This window comes from Ixodes scapularis, unplaced genomic scaffold (genome assembly GCF_016920785.2).
Source record: "Ixodes scapularis isolate PalLabHiFi unplaced genomic scaffold, ASM1692078v2 PGA_scaffold10__122_contigs__length_95168666, whole genome shotgun sequence".
Taxonomy (NCBI): Eukaryota; Metazoa; Arthropoda; class Arachnida; order Ixodida; family Ixodidae; genus Ixodes; species Ixodes scapularis.
Genome location: NW_024609836.1, coordinates 13,041,378 through 13,065,688, shown reverse-complemented (window position 1 = coordinate 13,065,688; position 24,311 = coordinate 13,041,378). Strand labels below are relative to the sequence as shown.

General features: G+C 45.9%; 1 protein-coding gene across 1 annotated transcript in view; it reads right to left on the bottom strand.

Annotated features, from left to right (window-relative positions):
- Positions 1-24,311, bottom strand: part of LOC120843141 (arginase-1) — a 58,736-nt gene that overhangs the window by 20,153 nt on the left and 14,272 nt on the right. The window contains exons 2-4 of the mRNA XM_040214371.1: positions 18,627-18,699; positions 10,879-10,982; positions 10,269-10,446 (exon numbers count right to left, since the gene is read on the bottom strand). Coding sequence (XP_040070305.1) covers positions 10,269-10,446; positions 10,879-10,982; positions 18,627-18,699 — 355 coding nt within the window. The remainder of the gene's footprint in view (positions 1-10,268; positions 10,447-10,878; positions 10,983-18,626; positions 18,700-24,311) is intronic.

Here is a 24,311-nt window from a genome sequence, read left to right as displayed (position 1 = left end):
TCGTAAAAAGTGCGTAAGACAGCTTCGGAGCTGTCGTAGGATTCTGTCGTAACCTGCGCAAAGGTTACGACAATTTCGTTTCGAGAGTACGGGTTTTCTCTCAAATTTGTCGTACGCACTTTTTTCGTCGTGAGTTCGCTTTGAGAATCCGGCCTCAGAGCTGGTTTTGTCAGTGCTGCCGTGGTTGCCGACTTGCCGTGGTGCAGCGTGCGTGCGGCCCTTGCACATCTCAAACGGCCACGTTGTCACAGGTGGTAAATCGTCGACGCGCCACCAAGTGGCAACGCTCGTAACCACAACATTCACGCCGTAGCCTTTCCCGTCTGGCACAAGTGACGTCACGAATGCGCCCAATATCCCAAGACGCATCGCGCTCTCTGATGGCCGATTTTTGAGCGCGCGCCCAATCGGGCCCATTAGGGTGAAAAATATAGCCATCCGTTCAAAATACAAACGCGCGATTATGATTTATGAATATCATTGATCATATTGAACCTATTTCTATCCATAATAGGTGTATTTCAAATTTCGCTTCAGTATCCCTTTAACGTTGCTTAGCGCGTCGAGTGGTGTTTTTTTCCCAAATTCGCCATGCTTTTTAGTTTCCCCGTTTTCTTTTTCTTTATATTCGTGAAATGTTTCTTTTTTATCCAACAGCGACTTTGACTTTTAAACGACCATGTTCACTTTCTCTTCCCCTTCCTTTCTCTCTCTCTCTTTCTCTAAATATATGTAAAGAAAATATATCTTAGGGTGCCGAAGAGTATAAAGTAATGAAGGCGCACTTCGCAGCGTTGTTGGTATTTTGAAGCACGTTTCGGCCTGTGACGAGCCTTCTTCAATACTGGTTGCCAAAATTTGTTAGTTTTCGGTTTTTACACCTGCGCCGCGTCACGCGTCACATCACGTGTCAAGCTGCCAAATTCCAAAACTGTGCTAGTCGACGAAAAGCAATTACGTTCGGTCAACGCTCAAAAAGTATCTCCCTACACAAAAAAGAAGGAAAAAAGTGCACGCGGTAAGCCAAGCAAACGCTCGGCCAACCAGAACGAAATTTTGGTTAACTCGTTTATTTATCTATTTTTTTATTATCTGTAAAGCCGACAAACATTTTATTAGAGCCCAGCTCTTAGGCGCCCGTTTCCGGGTTGAGCGGCGTCGGCGTAACCGCTCACGTCGCATTATGGGACGTCAGAGTTTTCCCGCTAAATTTAGCGGGTTAGGTTTCCCGCTAAAGTTAGCCGGAATATTTTTGCGCTAAATTTAGTGGCGAAAAATCCCCGCTATATTTAGCAATACATATTCCTTGCTATATGTAGCAGAAAAATTTCTCCGCTAAATTTAGAAAAATATTCCCCGCTAAAATTACCGGAAACATTGTCCGGTTAAATTTAGCGGGAAATTTAGGAAATATTTTTCGCTAAATGAGAGGGAGGCAGGAGAGAAGGAGGGGTGGGTACGGATGAGGAGGAGGGGCATATAACATCCTCTCCATACCTTCTCCTCCTCTTGAAGAGCTGCGCTTTAATTTGGCATTACAGGGGATGGTGAACGTGTTAAATTTTTAAAATTTTATTTACGGTTTCCCCATCAAAGTTTCGCTCGACATTTTTGTTGGCCGAGGTCTTCTTTGGTGGTCGAGGCCAGAAATATTCGCCGTTTTCATGAGAATAGAAAGTATATTTTCCCTAACTCTATCTGGGGTACACTCTTCAATGAATATCGAAGAATGTACTCATGCAGAAACTACTCAGGTACTTTCTGCATGAATAACTGTAACTGTGTCTGAGGGGCATTTTTGAACATTTACAGCCCTCAGTGTAGTACATCCTGTGACGGGAGCGATAAAGCGACTGTCTGGAAGCAGTGAGCTAGGGCTGGTTTTATACACGTTCCATGTTGAGAAAGGTTTCAATTTAGAACACCCGATAATTGCCCAGAAGCCTCTGGAATGCTACCGAAGATCAGCGAAAGGTAAAATATAAACTATATCGACAGGGTCCAGACCCCGCTCCTCCGCAGTATCCACTTGCGCTACCAACTCGCCTCGCTCGCTGCAACGTTCTAAGATTTGTCACTGGCACACACTTCTGTGACGTCATGAAACACATAAAAAACACGATCACTCGTTTCTGGTTTCTTTCCCCATTATTTCAAAGGGTTGAGCGGCGTTAATTATCTAAGTTTTGTCACTCAGACGATTGCAAGCAATGCGACTGGCCGACGCCACATCTTTGCTCGTGCGGACAAGCCCGTTCTATTGCAAGCTTGCCAAATCTGCACATGCACACATGGGGCTCCCTTTAGGGCGCCATGCTTCCAACTGTCTATAACGTTAGCTGTTTTTAAATTGCGAAAAAGTTATCTTATGATTCACACTGAAGTAAACATTAAAGGGACCATGAAATGATTTTAAAATCGAGTTTCATCCACCGCACGTCGTAAAAGGTGTGAAAAGAAACACAAAAACACAAAAATAGGGAGCCCCAAAAAATTATTTGCTATTGGCCTCGAGATCGACCTAGAGGTGGCGCTACGGTCGCGCTATCATCATCATCAAAGCGGGGATAGGAGAACGGCCGCCCCATAGGCTCTCCACGTTCGCGCGCGAGACGGCGTAGATTCTTGCGTTTATTTTGTCGCATACTATCGGTGGGAAAACAATTCTAGCGGAAAAGGATGCGGTACTGTTCGGTGCTTCAGTAAAGATCGAATCCTGTTGCCAGCGTGCGGCCTAAATTTATATAATCGCTTCTTTGGGTGCGTCGTCTGCTCTAGGCAGACGTTGGAAAGCATGGATCACCACGACTGATGCCTGTCTCCGGCTGAAGTGGAATATTTATGTTAAATATTTTTTTCTTTTAAAATGAATGTATTTGTTCATCAACGTGGGAATTTAAAAGAAAAAATGAATTCCAACCCAGATAACATAATTACTGGTACTGTGGGTTGTGAAATCGCAGCTTCCATGTTTTTTTTTTTTTTAACTTCTAGCTTTTGAAGTAATATAAATATTTAGAATGAAGATAAGTTAGCGCTGTATTGGAAATTACCATATGCTATTGAGCTCATCTGCCCTTTCCCTTAGCCATAGTGTGGGTAAGTTTTTTGGAGTCTGAACAAATGTACTGCGTTGCGATGAGGAGAGTGTGTCTCTTCTAGTTAAGATCTGCAAATTGCACGGTTGGCAGGACAACTGGAACAAGTGAAACAAACTGTTCTAATATATCTGCCGTGACTGTAATAAACGAGTGTAACCGAGCAACGCAGCAACGTTCCTGTTATTAAATGCTTTTCTCGGTAGTGTGGGTTCACCAGCTTCAATTTTCTCGGTGAGGGCCGCGGATGTCAAGAGGCTAATACTATAAATTTCTGGCTAAATAATCTTGTATTCAACCATAGTAGACTCTGCAACCCCAAAAAACGACGCGCACCACGACACAGACAGCATCGCCCGCAGTGATACTCTTTTACTGATGAGGGCTAGCGACCTTCACGAACCTTTCCGATCACCCTCCGCCCTCACCTAACGTATATCGGAACTGGGCAGTTCATCGATTAACTTTCAGATTATTCAAGTAATGCTTTATTGAAATTTTGTTTTTGCCGGTTAATTGGAGTCTTGTGCTGGAGAAAATCAACAAGGAGTAAAAAATGCCTGCTTTAATCTTTTTGACGTCTTTATTTTTTTTTTTGTGACGCAGGCTTGCACAATAAACCACTTCAGCGTGCTTGTCATTTCACCGATGGCAATTATACTGTTTAAAGAATAACTTGAAAAATACTTGATCTTAAAAGGCCTTCCAGTGTTCATATTTATGTAGGACTCACAACGTGAAGTTTAGAATGGGAATGCAACATCCCATTTATGGCACAGTAAAACCAGTAAATAAATGTGTAGTTTTAACGTCTTTCACGCAATATGACCTGCGAAAAATCAACATACGAATTTATTGATTGATTAGTCTATTAAAGGACAGCGATCAGTCGGGTTAATTTTCTAACCAAACCACAGACCCACTCAACATTCAATGCTTTATGAAAGCCACGGTTTGTGCGAGATAACAAAAATACGTGGGACCAGCGGTTGTATACAAACCAACACACTAAAATTATGGAAGCTTCCGACTTAATAATAATCGCTTTGCTGAATTTCTACGCATGGGAAACGATACAACACAACCTTTCGTAAGAAGAAACGGCAACAAAAACATGAAACATTTAATAAGGAGTGTCAAGCTCAGCCTGAAACGGGGCTTGCGTCGTCGAGATCCATGCTTCCGAGCGTGCGCCCGTAGCAGACGACGCACGGCGGTATCCCCGCTTTCGCGCGTTTCCAATTTCGGCCGCACGGTGGCGACACGGTTCGATCTCGAGGCGAATAGAACGTTTAAAAGAAAACTGGACTCTTTTGCGCCTTCCTTCCTTCGCCTGTTCACTACGATGCATACGCAGAATCGGTGCACGTCAGCCGAATCCACATCGCCTATTGGGTAAGAGCCTACCTCACCAGCACCGCGATCGTAAACAATAAATAGCCGGCGAATGTTTCCTAAAAGTTTTGTTAAATAATATTCAGATCCACATTTTGTAGCATAATTAGAGATGTGTGGCGAAAATTGCCAAATTTGATAATGCTGAGAGCCAAGCGCCATCTATCGTGTGGTAAACGAAGCAACTACTGCGCGTGCGCAGTAGGGCAGGGCCGCCAGTTACTTGGGTGACGGCGACCGACGAACATTTATTTTCTTTGTTTTCCTTCCTCTCAGAACTCTGACTGACTGAACGTTTATTTTTCTACGTGTTCTTCCCGCGCGTGCCGACTTCAAGCAGCAAGAAAACAGTACTTAAAACAGACCACGACGAACAAGAACGCTGGATTCACCGACTCCGACGAAGCGTATAGGCCTAGCAGGCATTCCGACTCGGCGCTGCGTTGCTTCGTCGCAAGACCGTCTGCCTACGACCGGCTGGCGTGCTAAATGGAATATGCCCGCGCGACCCTTGTGGACCCTTCCCGTATTATAGTTTGATCACTGACCTCAATTCTAGATTAAGAGGTGAGGAGGTCAATCTCTTCCCCTTGTTTTCCGAGGCAGTGTTGACGAACACTCGTCGAAAAGGGACTCTCGTCGATTCTATCTTCTTGTTTTGTGTGATATAGAGCTGAAATAAACGCCGTATGGATTGCCTTCGTAACACGGTATGTACACTTTGTTATTGGTATGCCATTTTTATTCTGACAGACTGCACGACACTGTCGACCCCGGTCCAACCTTTCTTTGCCGAGTGTCGCGTCAGTATCGAGTTGCAATCGTAAAAGAACGGTCCCGAAGCGCTTACCAAACAGCGCGAATACAAGACTTCCATCAAGCGCGCGCGTCCGCTCCGAGTGTAAACAGGTATTTACGTGGCTCTTGCTGACACTCGTAGTTCAAACGTATCTTTTTTAACGTCGGCTCGCTCCTGCATCTCCGAGGCCGCGAAAAACGCCATCTACGTCGCTTTGCAAACGACTGACACGGGCCGGCCCTTCTGCCAACAATGACGGGGTGGTGACAAGACTCGCTGCACTTCCCAACAGGCATAACGGCGTATGGGACTAGTCCCATGCTGTCGCTGTAGCGCAACGTATCTCATTGAATTTCGCTCAGCTGCGATGCGGCGATGAGAAGCGCCGATTCAGGAAATACGTCGGTGACGTCAGCGCAGTAAAACCTACCGGCGCACCCCAACTCGTTGCCGCTAACACTCCCATTCTCCTACTGCCGAGAGAACTTCCGGTTCCGGAAACGGTCTACGTCACGGCTTCTTTTGCGGTCAGTTGGAGAGAATGAAAAAGTCGATATTTCAATAATTTTTTGTGTAAAAGTTAATAAACCGAGACGAAAACGGATGCCTGTTCGGCATTCAGTGAACATTGACGGTTTAATGTAAAAGTTATCTGGAAAAAGTAAAAAGGTCATTTCATGGTCCCTTTAATCATGCTTTTTAGTACCGTGCCTAACGAACTAGACAGAGTGGACGAACTATACTTTTGACATTATTTCATTGACTGCCATGTTTATAGCATATACCGCATGCGCTCGAGAAGCTTATTTTCTAATCACCTAAATGTGTCACGTCGTGTATAAAAAATACAATGTGTGCGAATTAAAAAGTTTGCGGAATGTCCAGGTTCAGGTTTGAGTTCTAAATACGTGACTTAGAGGGACAGGCGTCAGGAAAACGATTTTTTTATATTGAATATAGCTTAATTTAAAAAAAAATCCACAGTTTCTGATGTTTGATACCTTCTTTTTTTATTTAGCATTACTCTTTACATAGCTTGTGTTTTATGTTTAAGATCTAATGGAGGCGAAAAAAAATCTGGGCACTCGGTGTTAGGCAATAAATCTAAAAATACGGTTTAAAATAAGCTGATTCACTTATATTAAAAAGCAACGCACAAGCAGTGAGGGAGAGAAAAGAAGAGAACACAGAGCGCTGACTCCCAACTCTCAACTGATGTATTGTGAACGAAATAGGTAGACGATGCATCAGAAATTAACACACGCACCTAACGTTGTAGGCACCGTAAAAAAAGGAAGGAATTCAAGTGATACATTAATAAATTGCGCTAGAAAGGTAAGGGGGGAAAAATATCACAAACGGAAACCGAATTTGGAAAAAGAAAAAGAAAAATAAGAGGAATCAAAGACAAGGCTGGCCCATATCAATCCTTGTAGGGGTTAGCTTGGAACAACTACCTCCTTATCACACACACGCGATTCGCCAGCGAGGAGTGGCTCACTCATCGCTAGCCAATTTTTTTTATATGATAGGCATCCAAAATTTCGTTGGTTTGCTAATTTTGTGATCTGCCTATTGTTGTTGTGTTCGAAAAAGCTAGTAAGTACTTGCACTTGAAACAGTATGAGGGCACGAGGCCTCCCAGCTTGGCGTGAAGGGAAAAAAATGTTCTCGGAGTCGGTCGTTTAGACATCTTCCGGTCTATCCTATATAGCAACCACCACACGTTAGGGTATCTTGTACACGACACCCTCCGATCAGGGAGATAACTTGTGCTTGTGACGCGTTTGGCATCCGGGCGTTGAGCGAGTGTCAATTATCGATCCCACCGTGACGAATCTGGGCCATCTGATGGAGATCAGAAAAATCAGAAAATAGTACTGGGTACTCATACCGGTTGGCAAACTATTTCAAATTGTGTGAAAATTTACGCAGCTAAGGGACTATCGCCGGTCGCTCCTTTGTACGTTTGTTCTGCTCTTGTGAACACCTTTAACTTCAGTAACAAAGTCCCAAAAATTTCTATAAGTACCTCTGGGGGAACCCCAGACGCCCTTAGCCGTTCAAGCTGGGAACTTCAACCATCTTTGACAGCATGGTAAGACGACTTTGCCAGGGCCGAACCAAGAATGGCAATGCCAGTGCCTCTTTTTACCACTTCAGAATGAGAGGGTGAGCATGGCCTTGCTTTGATCGGGAAGAAAAGCACCAGTAAAGGTGATTGATCAGGACAGATGGCGAAGGTAGATGAATTGCAAAGACGTATCCTTGGTTTGATCGAAAGTGAACTTGAGGCCTAAGCCGCACTTGTCGAGGGTTTCCATCACCTAATTTACAATAGTACTTTCCACATTTGATGTAAGCTTGTAACATTGTAATGTTGTAGTAATACTGTAGCTCTGAATACAAGTCTACCTTATATCCGCAGTTCAGCACGGATCTATTTTCTATTCTCTACTGTTTAACTTTTTGTAAATGATAGCTCTACGGTGATAGCTAATTCCACAATTCTTCAATAGGCGGATGACACCGTTTTATTCTCTCCATATTCTATTTTACCAGTGAGCGATGGAAATTCTTCAGACAGATGTAACTAAATTATTTACTTTTTTTCAGCTAACAAGCTTCGAAATAATGCTTTAAAAAAAACGGATATGCTTCCGTAGTCCACTGAAAAATGTTAAGTTTGACATTACCATTATTCGTTCAAAAACTCAGTTTTCTATCTTCTAATTGTAGTCCTGTCGAATATCTGAACTTCGTAAAGTATTCGTGATATTTCATGGAACACTCACATGTCTCACTAATGCTAACGGTTGAAAAATTGTCTATTGTCAGATGTACCGCATCATAGTTTATCACTGTCAATTCGAACAAACATTATGTACGGTTTAGCTGAGAGCATACCAAAATATGGCAAACAGTTTTTTTTTAATTGTCCGCTTTTTTTGGCATTTGAAACTTGACCGAATACAACAGTCAGTTTTCATCCAGCGCCAACATATTTGCATCACCTGAGCGGCTGTCTTTTTACTCACGCTTGCTTCAAGCTGTCATCTGGCGACAATTGTGAAATGTCTTCAAGATCGAGACTAGTCCATCTCGTGCGCTCAGATCTGCCCCAAATATTCTTTTACGAAGGTGAGAACTCACTATAGAGAACGTTTGTACAGATTTTATGCTCCGAAAAGTTTCAGTGACTTCCCAGATTCACGGCTCTCTATTCAAACAAAACGTTGAAAACATTTCTAAAAGGCATGTTCGCTGACGCGCAAAGAGTGATAACTACTTTATTTTTGTCGTTAACTACTCATATGATTTGTTCTGATTGTTATCTTACCCTCTCTAAAGTATGTACTTGGTGATCATTGAAAACCAACTGGATAGAATTATTTTTATGTGACCACAAACCAATGCGTATTTAGGTTTTTCATGTCAAAATGCCTTGAGTACGCGTGTGTGGCGTACTTACACTTGAGTATTTAAGTTAACCCTTTCAAACGCTACGCACGCACATGCACACACCTAAAACCCTCGTTTTTTTAAATATACTGTATTACTGTATATTGAAACAATTTCAGCGTAATTCTATACTCTATGTTTGGCAACAAGAAAATTGAAGTGAACATTTTCTTCACAAACAGAGCTTGCGAAGAAAGCCTTTTTCCGGCATAGACAGCGAGCGGCGTTGAAAGGGTTAGGTTTTTCTTTTAAAAAGTAAATGTACTTGTCCGTGTAAATGTTCACTTTCCTCCGGTTAGGACGTAAACTTCCCTCTGATGGTTGGCTACCGAGTCCGAAGTGTCTAAGGTGTGGGTGTGTGTTTTCCTTTTTCTTCATTATTTTTGAAGCGCTGTGCATATGGGTACATGTGCAGTTTTTTTTTTCTTCCTCCCATGGGAGTGCGTCTTTATTCTGAAAATGAGATTGTGATTGATGTGCGTGTGTGTCGGTGTATGTGTGCACTTGATTATGTGGGAATCTTTTTAATCGACTTATATTGCCGAGTCTGGACACACAGGAACTTCAAGGCATTAGCCAGACCAGAAACTCCAGTCTGACTGAAGCACTCGCCAATAAATACCACTTAATATTAATATTATTATTCTGATTATAACTTTTATTATTTTATTCACATACCTCAGTTTAAATCACCTATGAATTGAATAAAAGTCAGTGCAGATGAAACGCCGACAGCTTAATACCGCCGTTATCTAGATCGCCCAGTCATGCGCTTCCAAAGAATAACAAATTCAAATGTCTTCAATGCCTTATAAAAGAGAAAACAGACGTAATTTCTATGCACCTTAACCCCCATTTTATAAGACTACTAGAATAAGCGTTGCTTTTTTTCTTTTTTTTAGTCACATAGTTTAGATACAAAAACTGCCAGTGCGAGCTTGTGGCGTACGATGGAATTCTGCTCATCGCATGCCACGACGCAGCAAAACTGTTGTAGAGGACAATGCATACTTATTTTGTTACTTTCATGGCCGCTTTTTATATATATATATTTTTTTTTACATATTGGACGTTTCGCGTGTGCTTTGTTGGCCTTTTTGTCACATTTCTTGTTTTTCAAAGGTGTAATTGTAATTACTACTCCACTCAAAGTCCTTAACATTGACTATTTTTAACTGGGAAAACCTTTTTCCTAACATTCGCACCGAAGCAGTGGTGAGCCCTGCATTTTAGTCCCCTTCTAACAAACCGGGCAGGTTGGACAAATTACAGTTTTTCAAAGTATTACACTGACTGCCTGATTTGAGCTAGGGTCTAGACTTCCCGGTTTTAACCGAAAAACACCGATAAACTTCTGTCGTTTTCAAAAATACAGAAATCGGTTTTAACAAAAAGCACCGATAGCATGTCAAATAGAAGAAAAAAAGAACATTATGGAACATGCCAGAAAAACCATCCGCGGCACTGATCCAAATTGCGTCAGAATATCGGGCACAAGGATGGCCGGAGCTCACCGGAGCCGCTCGACCTGACGGTGTTCATGTCAGCGTGGGCGTCGATCCAGATCAGGGCCACGTCCGAGTGGGTGGCTGCTGCGTGCCCGGTAACGGTCCCGATGGCCGAGCTGTGATCTCCACCCAGGTTCACGGTGAGCCGACCCGAGCTTACCGCTGCCGCCACAGCGTCGCGGATCTGAAAAGGAAGGGCACAAGCTGGCTCGAATTTCTAGGCACGGCTTTGCATTGACGCCGTATCGGTGTGTATTCTGCAGGACCTTTTTGCCACCAATGAACCTACTGCAGAATGTATTTCGCACCACCGATTTAACATTTCTCAACGAGAAAATGAGGGAATGCTCACTGGCACAGTACGTTAACGTCACGTGCAACTTGGAAGTAATGTATACTCAAGGACAACTTTCCGCAGAACTTACGACGAGAGGAGTTCGCGTGCGCAGCTTTGAACATCATTCAAACAAGCGCTGCCATATCTTTGAGTGCATAGTCAGAAACAGTTATCCCAAAGGGTCTTCGCGGCAGTGCTTCGCCGTTTTACTAGTGGCGTATAAGTCGCTAGTCAAACCGCGATACAACAAAGAAGGCAGCAAGAGTGAAAGTAGCTTACGTTTTTGGTGGTCTTCCCAACGACGTCACTTTCAATTGCTTTCTCCACTATGAGGTCTGGATTGCCTTCTACTGCGACATCACCGTAATCTTTCACCGTGTAGCCTGCGAGAAAAGACGCCAACCACGGAAAATATCTATCAAGTTTTAAAACATGTGAAAACAGCCTTTTGCATGTATGCCTGAAGATGAATCGTTCAAAACGCCATGGGCGCGAAAAGCAATCGCTTTTAATAATTAGCAATCACAATTCAAGTTTGTACAATAAAGAAATCATTTAAACATATCACAAGGCACTCGTGTCGGCTATATCCGATCCAAATAAAATATTTCATTTGTATACATTGTTTCAGCTTAAGTCCAGACGCAACCGACGCTACGAGCTACTGGGACCAATCGATACGCGAGTCATCTACACGAGGCATAGCTTTGTTCTAGACAATATAGATATCTATAAGAGTTATAGTAAAATATGACTTAAGACGGCCCACATCTGATTAGAGGGTCCAGCCACAACCGTATGCCCTACACTGCTTGTTTCCCATGTCAAATGAAGTGCCCTTATAGGTGGGGTTTGAACAAGCAAATAGCAGGCTGCGCAATCGGTAATCTATATCGTTTTCAGAAATATTATAAGTGAAGCTTTTCAAAAAGGAAGGTTGAAACCCCATTTTTAATTGGCTAATATTTCGTCAGTGAAGGATGTATCATCAAGGCAGATTGTTTATGCCCCTGTATTAACCTTATAGGCTGGGTGATCATTCGTTACGGTCGAAGGAGCTGTTGCATTTTCTAAGAGATACACCATCGAAAATAATTACTGGATATGTAACATGTGCCTTTTATTCTAGAACAAGCCAACGCGCACATAGAGCACTGAAACCTGCTGGCAGTATTAGGGTGTCTTCATGTGCGGTTTGCTTAGGGTGGACACCTCTGGCCATTTTGTCGCACTCGTTTATTTTTCTTTTTTGTTCAGAAGCGCGTGAAAAAGCGTGTCCCTGAACGCGTTTCTGGCGCCGACTATGCTACGGCGACATTTCGTTTTCGTCGATTTCTTTGTGTTTTCCCCGTGAGCGCGTGCTCTCGGCATCTGGCGACATGAGCGGTCCAAAGTGTCGCTGTGGTCGGCCCACCACAATTGGCCGAATGTTGAATATGACGTCAGCAAAGGATGTCTCATCGACGGAAATAAGAGGAATGTAAGAACTTGAATTTTGACGGTGTTGGCAGTGTTGCTTTGAGACTGCTATGATTTCAGGCTTCCGCCATGCCCATTGCAAACATCATGGAACTTGTTGTTCACAAGGTAATGACGTCACGAAAAGTAACCGAACGAGGGCGCCACCGAAACATCTCGCCGCTAATAAAGGGTGGCATCCCCCTAAACAGAAGGACATTGGGCACCCTAGGCAGTATCAGGCCTGGGTCACACTGCTCATACAGCACACAAAACACAGTCTGCAAACACGAATCACCGCAATAACCGTCGTTCGAATACCACATGTCAATAGTGACCTTTGAACTCATTGACATGCGGCAATCAAAGCATAGATCTCGCGGTGACTCGCCTTCGAATCTGTATATATGGAGTATTCACTGGCCGCCATATCCGTGTGCGCTGCTGCTGAGCGCGTGCTGACGGCGAGCTTCAACAGTCCTTTTGGAGCGTGCATTTAGCACCATCAAGGTTGCCGGTCTTAGCAGGCTATTAATCGGAGCTCGTTCTGAGCATGCGCTCTAAACAGCACCCACAAATATGGCGTCCAGTGAATACCTCCTATATATGCTGACTGTCTTTTGTACAATGCGTGAGAAGATTGACCCCGGCTTTATTCATTCCCCAGACACTTGGGCATCCCTGTCTCGGCGCTTCTCTGCTAAATTCACTAAAATTAGAATGTAAACACAACAACAGCAAGCACTTCAATGTTACCCCGGAATATTTTAGACGACAGACATAAAATATTAAGAAGGAGTAATTAAATTTTCGGAGCCGCATAGGTTTTATTCAACGACTCAACAAAGCTTTTTGTTTTTGCATTAAAACTTATAGATTGCCTTAATGTGCAAAGGGGAAAAAAGTACCAGACTGGATAAAAAAAAGATGCCATAAAATGAATTTACAAGAAAAAAACAAAGCTATATTTACGGCGCCAACCGATTTCGTAGTTCGCGCCCGCGGGAACCTGCGAAAAAGTGGCAACTAGCAGTCACGTGACTGGCCACTATAGCCCCGTGGTGCTTACGCTCTTTCGGAAACTTCCAATGGGCTATAGAAGTTACTTATTAATCTTGGTGTTTTTGTTGCAGTTTTTTTACCAGAATATTTTGATGTTCGAAAAACAACAAGTATAAGAAAATGGTAACTTCCATTTAGACTCAGATACGACTCGAGCGGGAGCTGTGACCCGCCGGCACCGCTGTCCGCAGGCACATTGTTGGCCTCGGAGCTTCCGCTAAGAGGTTCGCTTGACTTCGAGGCGTGTCCTCGTAGGGGCGAAGCACTAGCTGCCTGATGGGGTCGAGAAGTCTACGCTTCAACTCTGGGTCCATCGCAAAAAAGGCAGACTACACTCTAAAAAAAAGTCTTTGCGTCTACTTTCACGCAGAACACTCGGAGAACCAATCAGCGCAACCTACGGAGGCAGCTCAGCGAATGACGATGCCGAAACATATGTTTAGACCGAAAAACGCAGTCTGAGTTGTGACATTAAGCAATGCAAGCGTGGCGTTTTGCATTGCTTAATGTCACAACTCAGTCTGCGGTTTTTGGTCTAAACATATGTTTCGGCATCGTCATTCACTGAGCTGCCTCCGTAAGTTGCGCTGATTGGCTCTCCGAGTGTTGTGCGTGAAAGTAGACGCAGAGACTTTTTTTAGAGTGTACCACTGCTACCACCCCCTCACCAACACAGAAACCCAAGAATACAGCGCGCGCCGAAGTTGGAGCGGAAATCGCTCGAGGCTTGCGTACGTTTTTCAGACGAGCAGCCAAGCCAATCCAAGCGGCTTACATCTCCTCCACGCGGCGCGCACAGGCGCGAGAGAAAAAAAGTGGAAAGAAGGACAGTTACATCTTGCTTGAAAAATAATCGTCTCGCACCGCAAATATAACGGGCTGAAGTTGAGCTAGTTGGTACAGGTACATTGATGCAAAATGAAAGGTCAGGCGGAGCGTTAGGAACAGAAACTCAGAAAGAAGGAACAGACATACACACCGCTGACTATCAACTGTACCTTTATACTTCTGCATCACCCTAACCCCAATTCGTTTTGTCCTTTATTTATTTTTAATCTGCACATAAGATATTACCAATAAATTAAACTACTTTATAATACATTACACAATTCCACCTCACCTCAACCCACCTAACACCTCTAACACACCATCCCTCTTATTTCCTTTCACGAGGACGTGCCACACCGCAGAAACTATTTTTCTTTTTTGCTCACCGTGATGGAGGGCATGCTCACACATCCATCCGCGCTTTCCTTAATGGCCGTAAATGGCCTCAGGAATCTCGCGCGCAAAGGCATTTTTTGTCTTGTAAAGATGGAAATAATAGCTTCGTTCGATTTATCTGAAACTCTTGCATTCGGGCAGAAAAGTGTAAGTACTGTACTTCCGGTCGGATCCCGATTACACAGACCGAAAGTACACTGCCCTACACTTTTCTCTCCAGTGCAGGAGGTACAGGTAAATCGAACGAAGCTATTTTTAAAACTTACACGGCACCCTCACTTGGGGCAATGGGCTGAAAGATACCCAGCCGTTGCTCTTTCACCAATGCTGCGCGGTCACTGACTCGGTCGTTAATGCAGCGGCCCGTTTGCCCGATGTAGTATTCCCCGCATGACATGAAAATCTGGTACACAACACCAATTTGACACGTCGCGTATTGCGTCCTGCGCGCGGTGTTACAGGGGTTCTGGTCATTGGCCTGATTTACTCTGCGACACATGGAGTTGGCTTTGTTTGGTGCCAAGCACATGACCTGTCGGAGCGCACGACGTCCTGTTGCTAGGTGATCTTTTGGGTCAGTGGGTGACAGCCCAGATGTAAGGTACCACCGCGATGCTCTTTCGTGTTGTCTGCTTTTGTCGCTCAGTACTTGGTGATTTTCTGGATAATTTCCTGCATATTGTTTCACACACGTCTTACAGACCTTTTCTGCAAGTGCGCCGCCATCTTGAATTGACGTCACTTCCAGTATGGGCGAAAACATTGTTTTGCCTTTGCCACGCCAATAGAAGGCACTTAAGATATAAACGTAACCCTCACACTTTCTCGTTTTGCCTCCCCTCTATTTTTTTTACTATTTGCAGGTTGAAATGGATTATTTTTTCATCGCCCATACCGCTTACGCCTATTAGGTTGCTGGGGACGAGAGTACACAGAAAAGGTCTATAAGATGACACCTGGATACACGGAGTCGCGAAACCGAGAGATCTCTTTTTGAAAACTTTCGTCAACTTGACGGTGGCATGACATGCTCAGTGCGGGTACAAAAGCCGTGTTGGCAACACTTCCGTTTGATTATTTTCGATTGGCCGGATGTAAATTGAAGAAAAGCTTTGCTCGAGCGGGGTTCGTACTTCCAGTGCACATGTCCTTCTTTAAACTCAAATGCAAGGTCTAGGAACTTGATGGACTCGTGAACGGGTTATTCGTAAATGAACACCAACTCCGGGCAACATTCTTGGAGGCTTTTCATGGCCGTGCTTCTGCACTCATTTTCTTGATTCTCTGTCTCTGTGCTACACAAGATCAGGAAGCTGTCCACGTACTTAAGATGACTTGAATTATGGCGTCCTTCAGGGTAGATGAAATGTACTATCGGGGAAACATGAAATGCGAACAGAGGAGCGTGTGGCTCGCGGTACAGGCTGCGCCACCTGGAAGTGAGCCGAGGGGCGAGGGTGCGTGGCCTACTCCGATGTGTTCACGCCCCTCGCTCAGCGCTCCCCAAGCTTCGGCAGCGCGCCTCTTAGTACAGTCGGGAGCAAAAGTTTGCGGGGCACGGGAGCGCGTGCCGAAATGCATCGCCGCGCCGTCCGACGGCGCGCCGCCTCATTAAGGAGACACGGTTTGCGCATGCGTGCCTTTTGTGTTCGCAATCATGTCTCTTTCGCTCGTTTCTTTTCGACGCGCTCCTGATAACAGGAGTCGGCGCTAGGGGCGCGAGTTAGCGGTTCGCTGGCTGTGTGCATCGCGTCTTCAGCCGTCTCAGCCGCCGCGCTTTGTCACGGAGCTCGTGTGTGTGTGTGTGTGCGTGTGTCGGGGGGGGGGGGGGGGGTAGCCAGGCGCATTGTCAACCAGCGCGGCTGCTGAGGCAGCTGAAGAGGACGCGGGGCATGACAGCCAGCGAAACAAAAACTTGCGCTCCTGGCGCCGACTCCGGTTATCAAGATTGAGTCGGACAGAAATGAGCGAAAGTGACATGACTGCCAGCACGAAGGGCGCGCATGCGCAAAGCGCGGATTTTTAATACGGTGGCGCGCCGTTGCACGGCGCGGCGATGCATATCGGCACGCGCTCCCGTGCCCCGCAAACTTTTGCTCCCGACTGTACGCTGAAAGCAATCACCGCTATCTTTGCTGGCTCAGCGCGTGCGGCGAGCTTCTTCGCGCCGCACGCGCTGAGCCAGCAAAGATAGCGGTGATAGCTTTCAGCGTGCTAGGAGGCGCGCTGCCGAAGCTTGGGGAGCGCTGAGCAGCTTTCTCCCCGTAGGTCCCGGCATCGAGGACAAGGAAACCTCCATTTTTATCTGAGACTTCTATATAGATCAGCTTGAACTTTAGAAATGTACTTGAACATGACGTAAAAAAAATGACCGAAGAGGGCAAACAGCTGACTACCAACGGTGTTGTAGAGTAAACTTTATTCCAAAAATTCTTCTTCATTCAAGTCCAACATAGAGAACGAGAAATTAATTACGTACATAAATAAACCTAATGCACAAATAGATTACTACTGATAATTACACTCCTATAAAGCAATACCAACAAATACACAGAAATATTTAAACATTATTGTTTTTAAACTGAGCCGCCACAAGCTCATGCTGTTGTTGGTCCGGGCGTTACACTTCCTAGGTATTGTCTTTCTTTTTTGTGAACACTGATAGATGGGGTCGCAGTCTTCCGCGTGCTCCTCGATAGCGAGCGCCTCGAGTATTTCGCGTGCATGGGGACTGTTTTTACTGGCAAGGATGGTTGTGGTGTTGAAAGCTGCACTGCACTGGCATATCCTGCAATAAGATGACAGTGTATTTTTTTCTTTATGTTTAAGTACAATTTTAAAGTTCAAGCTGATCTATCTTCAATTGTGTAGCAGCATCCGCAACTATTAATCGTTTTAAATTTAACACAGAGCTGGAGATAGTTTCTTCGTGCCTCCTGCACAGCACGGCCGAAGCCCATGCCTGGAGGTCCCGGGCACATTTGGCTTGCGACGCATTCGAGGCCTTCAGAATTAATCTGTGATTTCTGCTCTTCGTAAGCACGGGACGCATTGGTCCGAACAAGGGCAACCTTGTCAACGGCCTCCAGCTGTGGTGCTACAGCATACTTAGGTCCCTGGTCGAGAATGGATCTGGTCTTTTCTGAAAGTTGAACGTCACCAAGTGCAGAGTCAGCGGTGCGTATGTCGGTTTCCTCTCTCTGGGTTTCTGTCCGTAACGTTCTAGCTGACATTTTCTTTTGCGGTAAATATAGCTCGAAACTTTTTTTTTTGTAAATTCGTGTTATCTTATGCTTTTTCCATCCAAGCTGTGTAAAAGAAATGTTTTTTTTTTGTTTGCATGTGTTTTTATTACAATTATCAATTTCTGCTTTCTTGACAAAAGATAGCTAAATTCCCAAGGACTGCAATTGTCTGGGTATCATAGATCGCAAATAAATTAGAATTTTGATATTTGCTTGAAAGTTTTTTATCCCACCAAATGGCCAGAAATTCGGCCATGCTCCCCAATGTTCCAGTCTTTCACTCGGCTCTTTGAAAACCCAGCGTTTGGCCCTTGCTCCTCCGGAGCAGGCCGTCTCATTTCTATGCAAATTGTCATCGATGCCTGCGTTTTCTCAGCGGCCGTATGGCCTTGAGATTCTATTGATGTGCTCCGATCACCAGTTTCGACGCATTATCCACAACAAGAAAAACTTTTCGGTGCTCCAAAGAAAGGTTTTAAGGTCCTAACTAACACCTTAAAAGCCGATACGCATCAACCGATCAGTAGTTCTCGAAACTATGGTGCCTCGTACGCGCCTTTGACTGGAGTATCTATCACGTCCTAATTTGTGGTCCCTCCACTTCCACTGGAGGAGGTCACCGTTGTGTCGTTATGTTGCCTGCTGCGATCCTGGCAGCGACCCAGCAGAGGTGGCGGACATGGCAGACGCCTGTCCTGCTGAAGGTCACTCTCCGACGTCACGGTACACGTAAGCTTCAGCGCCCAGGAGTCGGGACGCTGCGGCGACAGCGACAAAGGCGTTCGCTCGTCTTTTTCTTGCTAGAGCGTCTATGTATAGTCAAGTGCCATGATCGCGACACCCAACAGCGTGACACGGCGGCTTGTGCGACGTAATTTGTAGCTGGACCGCGTTCGATTTATGAGTGTGATAACGATGCTTAACGCACCAGTCAGAGAGAGAGGTTCCAGGTACTGTAACAAAACCATCGTTATCGAATGAATAGTACATAATTATTCATTGATTCTATCTGTTTGAAAGCGCGTTCCATGGCCTCACCTAGAGCTTCCAGCCTCTGGATCACGCCGGCTTCGCGGAGGAACTTCGGAGCCTCTTCTACGCCTTTCTTCCGCTGGAAAACAGAAGCGAGGTCATACAAGTATTAGGTCAGTATACATTTGTCGAGGTGCCAGAACGTAAGGGTGGTTCACACATTTGCGTCTGTTCGTGAGCTAGGGCGATGTGATAATGTATAGCCGCTTAACACTAGTGTGTCTATATTATAGGGTGTTTCTAAATGCTCGCTCGTGATCATGTGGATTATATGACAATAGGAAAAACAGCGGGCAATAAGACAGGGACAACATAGAAGAAGTGCGCACATTACAAGCACTTACTCTCAACTGAACTTTAATAAAAACAAAATCAGCAACACCGAACACATTATGGGGTGGTCACTCAACACAGTATCTAAAAAGTCAGACATTTTGCCGTGTAAATGCAGCTACATATGACTGACGAATTTCGTGGCTCTCTTTTATATTGCATAGTCTTCTAAAATTTTCCTTACCAATCATCTCGTGTCTTTTTAAAAATGGTTCGACAACCACCAGCTAGCAACCGTTCCCACTTATGATTGTAAGGACAAGTCATGCGTCTGCAATCTGTGGTTAACAATATGCCCGTCTGGCCAATATACCTTTGTTTACACGTAGGCGGAATTTCTTACAGGACTCCAACCTTGCAGTCAGCATAATGATTTTCTTGCTTTACCTGGCAAGTGGGGCTATTACCTACCTTATTCGCAATTTATTCGCGTAATGTTGGATGGTTTTAGAAACTTCCTCCGCGCTTGCTTTGTTATTTCACGAATCACTGGTGGCAGTCGTCAGTGACATCCACGACGCCGACCACGACGGCTACGAGAATTACCCACGTCGCCCCACGGTCCTTTGTTACGTGACGGCACCTTTCCACCCGCATAGCACGACCATTCTACAGCTGTCGCTTTCGTTTCTGCGCACATTGTGGAAGAAACATATGACTTTTTTTTTCCTGTACGTGATTGTTTTAGCCGGTGTTAGAAAACGCAAAAAAAGAGGACGACGAGCAGCGTGACAGTGCACTTTTGGCGCTTTTTTATTGAGTCTATCGGATCGCAGCCCTGTTGGTTGCGGTCAGATTTAATGTAGAACGGAGTGTAAGCAAGACCATAGCCTCCTCTATACTCACAAATCCTGGCAGTTCGACGTCGGAGCCATAGAATGACCGGTCGCAGATTTGGAGCGCGAGGGTCTGGTAGCACAGAGCATCACAGAGCCATTTATTTCCCTCGGGAAACCTGGACGTCAGCGCATAGCTTTTGCAGCGGCGAGGACCCGAAACACACTTGTTCGCTCGGGACGAGTGTGTTTCGGTGTCTCGCCGCAGCGGGGCGCCAGTCACGTGGCTCTCCTTTCATCCGTAAAGCCCTTCTATCCTCGCCATTCATTGTTGTGCAAATGCTCGAGACTAAAGCCCCTCGATGTGTTTACGTGTCTTGCAAGTAGCGTCAAATGCGCGAGTGCACGAGGCCCATGTCTCGAGCGGCCCTTGGAAGCAAATGGCGGTGCAGCACTGAAATGAGCGGCCCTTGGAAGCGAATGGCGGCGGAGCACGCGCTCGCGGCACGTGTCTCGCGCGTTTCCACAACAATGGTTGGCGGTACTTGTAAAAAGGCCTTCATCGAGGGGCTTTACTCGAGACACGTGCTGCGCGCCACTTCTGGGAAGATCATGCCATCTGAAATCTAGCTCAGTGCTGGGCTATGACGCCATGATCTTTCCAATGGCTGCACGTTGCACGTGCGTCGTCCGTCAACGCACATTGCGCTACTTTTGTAAGATGAGGGGGCTTTACTCATCCGTTATCTGCCGCTCCACCTTTCCCATCTCGGTGGCCCCTTTTCCGCGTAGTCGTCGCCATCTTCCGTGTTGCAGCAACAGCCGCGCCGTCTGGCGTACGGTTGCTGTGCGCCCATTTTGGTATGCGGAGAGCAGCGTTGTTCCTAGCTCCCGCGTTGTCCCCATTGACCCCGTGCATATCTTCATTGTTATCCCTTTAGTGAGTTCTTAATTTGTTTGTTATTAAAAGTTTGAATTATTCTTGTGTTCTGGCGTGTTTATTCGCCTTCGTGGCGCCCGTTGTTGCGCCAACAGCGCCGAAAGGTTCGTCGCCAGCGTCGCCGGTAATCGAAATCGGAAGTATTTTCACTTTTCCTGAGCACGTTTACCAGTGTTTACTCTTCGCGTGTTGTTTGTGAAGAATGACAGCCTTCTGCGATTGACTAACGGAGGGTTTCTATGCGCGAGCGAGGGCGACCCTGGGCATAGAAGTATCATTGTTTAATCGTAGAAATACAATGGGAGTTGGCGACGCGGGCCGAACGGCTTTTGTTATGGTGCACAGTCGAGGTACGATCGCTAGTTACCGGGACATCTCTACTTCGTATGACGGCCAGATGGGTCGGAACTATTCAGGAGATAGGGGTGAAAGAAGGGGGGGGAGGGGGGGGCGGGGGAGGGGAGGGGGGGGGGGGGGCGACGACGATTTTGCGCCCTCTTTTCGTATTGTTTCCATTAACGTATTTTGACGGCCGTTGCTTCCGAGCAACACACCAAATTATAGTGCACATCCTCGTAGGAATGAACGGAATGAAAAACAAAACTTGAGTAGCCAATAACAATCATTACACCCAGGGTCTTACATTTGCACCACAAGCTGCAAACTTCGTTCTACATTTGACTTGTCGAGGCCTATTACTGCACTTGTAGATGTCCGTTTCTATTCTGCCTATTCGCTTTTTTTATGTGCTGATTTTGCATCGCTTCCCCGCTGATATCAGCGGGGAAGCGATGCAAAGTGTATACGTTACAGCCGCATTCGCTTTGCGACTTCTTGTGTTCGGTGCACAATTTGTCGCGCGCTATCTTCCGTTTTCAGAAATTGCTGCTGCAGCCAACGACTTCGCAGTGGTAGCCCGATGACCAAATATGCGCGGACATGATACATCGACGTATTCGCAACTCCAGCGCGCCGCTCGCCCTCCCGCGGACGAACGGAGAACCAGAGGAGCGGGGACGGCAGCGGCGGCGGCGGCGCGGAAACGGTGGCAGGTACTGTCGGCCTTGATGCCTGGAGCCGTTTTAACGAAGAAAGTGAGCGAGTTAAAAAAAGGAATTCTTGTGCCCCGCCTTACAACAGCCTTGCACAAAAGACCGGGATGTCTAATTTCACTAGGGACTTTTCGTGTACCGCAGCATACGCTGCGAATTTCTGGTCTTGTGCATGGCCGCCAGCTCAGTCTGCGCTCAACGTGACGAAAAACGCTCCCGCTAATAAGGAAGGACTCTATAGTACGGTCTACGGAAAGTCTATTCATTGCCATAAGTAGGAGAAAACTCGTCGCGCGAAAGTAGGAGAAAACTCGTCGCGCGACGGTATGTCGACTAATACGAATCGGGAATGGGTTCGCGTTTTAAGGCCGTTACAAGGAACATGACCATTTATTCCAAGCACTTTAAAAAGACAGAATACCCGTACTCGCTTTCAGGTAATTACAAAGCAAATAAAAAAATGCTCGAAGCATTTCAAGCGCGTCTGTGTTAGCCAGCCGTTCGTGACGGGAGCTTAGAACGCGCAGTTTTGGCCAGAGGGACCGCAATGTTGCAAATAACGCTGTACAAAAATGTACGGTATACTAAAATATTTCTTTTTGATAAAGCAATGAATAAACCCCTAAACACGCCGATTATTAATAGGCAGTTTTTGTATAGCGAACGACACCCCTAAACTTCAGTTGGACGTACAGCGCACTGACGTTCAACCGGCGCTACCAACTTTCACGAGCGGCTTGATAGCCGAGTTGTGCAATTATTAAAATAGCTTAAATAAGTGTAAATGACTGTAAAAAAAGTAATTGTTTTTTTTTTAATTTTACTGCAAAACATCGCTGTTTTTTTTGTTTTTTTTTCGGCATTTTTTGATGCGTACTTTAGCTGTTTGATATCTTATATTGCGCCGTCATCAAGCCTCTCGTAAAGGTTGGGGCCATCAGTTTGACGTCAGTGGGTTGCACGGCGAACTGAAGCTTTGGAGTGTCGCATATGTGACAAGAAATGTAAGGACTACATTTCTTTTTTTTTTTTAGAGTGATGAGTACGGCAACGCATTTGGCGCGCACTGAAAATTGTTCTTCAAAGGCGCAGCGCGAGCTTGCGGTTGTAATGCTATCGCACGGTAGCCTGCGGTAACAAACTTTCTATCAATAACGATAGAGCAGTTTGATTATGTGTTGCAATACACTAAAATCGAGACGGTCAGCAGCGATTTCAGAGGCTGTGACGCGAAGACATCAATACTGTGTATTGCTGCTCTTCCGAAGCTTGACGGTCACCGTTCGCGACTCTCTTTTTTGAGCACTAATGGCCAGGCAAAGCGCAAACACATCTTCATCACCCTCAAAAATATTTTGACACAAGCAGTAACGTGGCCGGTGCCTAAAACGCGCTCGCTTACCACAAAGCTTCGCAGTTTGACGTTTCTGCAACTTTTAAATAACAGCATGCTCGTTTTCCTAACGTGCATTGGCATCTCCGTCACCTGGTATATGATTCCTCCCTAACCGCTTTGCATTTGTAGGCAAATAAATCATTTTTAGCGCGCTGAACAGCGTCAGCGAGCAGGCACACGGGATATCCTGGAGAATCTATCCCCGTCTCTTCCGCCATCTTGGAACTACCGCCCCGCCACTTATAGGGCGTTGGAGTTGCGAATTAATCCAATATTATTATTAATATTACAACTCACTTCGCTGTCAAGGGCTTCAAAACCCATTTAACGCGCACCACCTCAGCACCTTGTCAGCCGGCTAGGCCTGCTCCCGCATACCGGAAGTGTTAGAACCGGAAGAACTATTCCCGCTGTGCGCCGAGTCGCCGCTCCGCACGTTAAGGGGTATTCACACGAGGGAGAAATCCCGGGGATTTCTCCCCGGCACGCGCGCATCGCGAGATGAAAACGCGAGACTTTTGCACATCGCAAAGCCTGACGTTTTCGCCGTGGGATGCGCGTGCCGGGGAGAAATCCCCGGGATTTCTCCCTCGTGTGAATACCCCTTTACGCGCTGGGTCGAGGTTAGACGGAAAAGGTGCATAGGAGGCTATGGCAAGACGGTCAAGCCCATTAGCGGCGAGATGTTTTGGTGGCGCCCTCCTATGGTTCCCCTTTGTGACGTCATTACCTTGCAAACAACAAGTTCGATGGTGTTCGTAAATAGCATGGTGGAAGCTTGAAATCATTGCACTCTTAAAGGAACACTGCCAACACCGTCAAAATTAAAGTTCTTTCATTCCTCTTATTTCCGTCGATGATAAATCCCCTTTCCTACGTCATAGTCAGCGTTCGGCCAATCGTGGAAGGCCGACCACAGCGACGCTTTCGGTCGCGCACGGGGCTATACGCGCAGCTGCCTTTGAATGCCTTTGTCTGCATTGTGCCTGCGAGTGACCTGGACCTTCGTGCCTCGTATGCCGCGCGCCAAGCTTTGAACCGGTTGCCACGCTTCCTACGAAGCACGAATGACCCGGTGACTCACGCGTAGTACTTCACTGAAAGCGTCATATTTACAACTGTGCCCGTGGAACTTTCTACGGCATTTTCGACTAGAAGAGGAGTGCGCGTGCATAGCTTTTGTCAGCGTTCGTG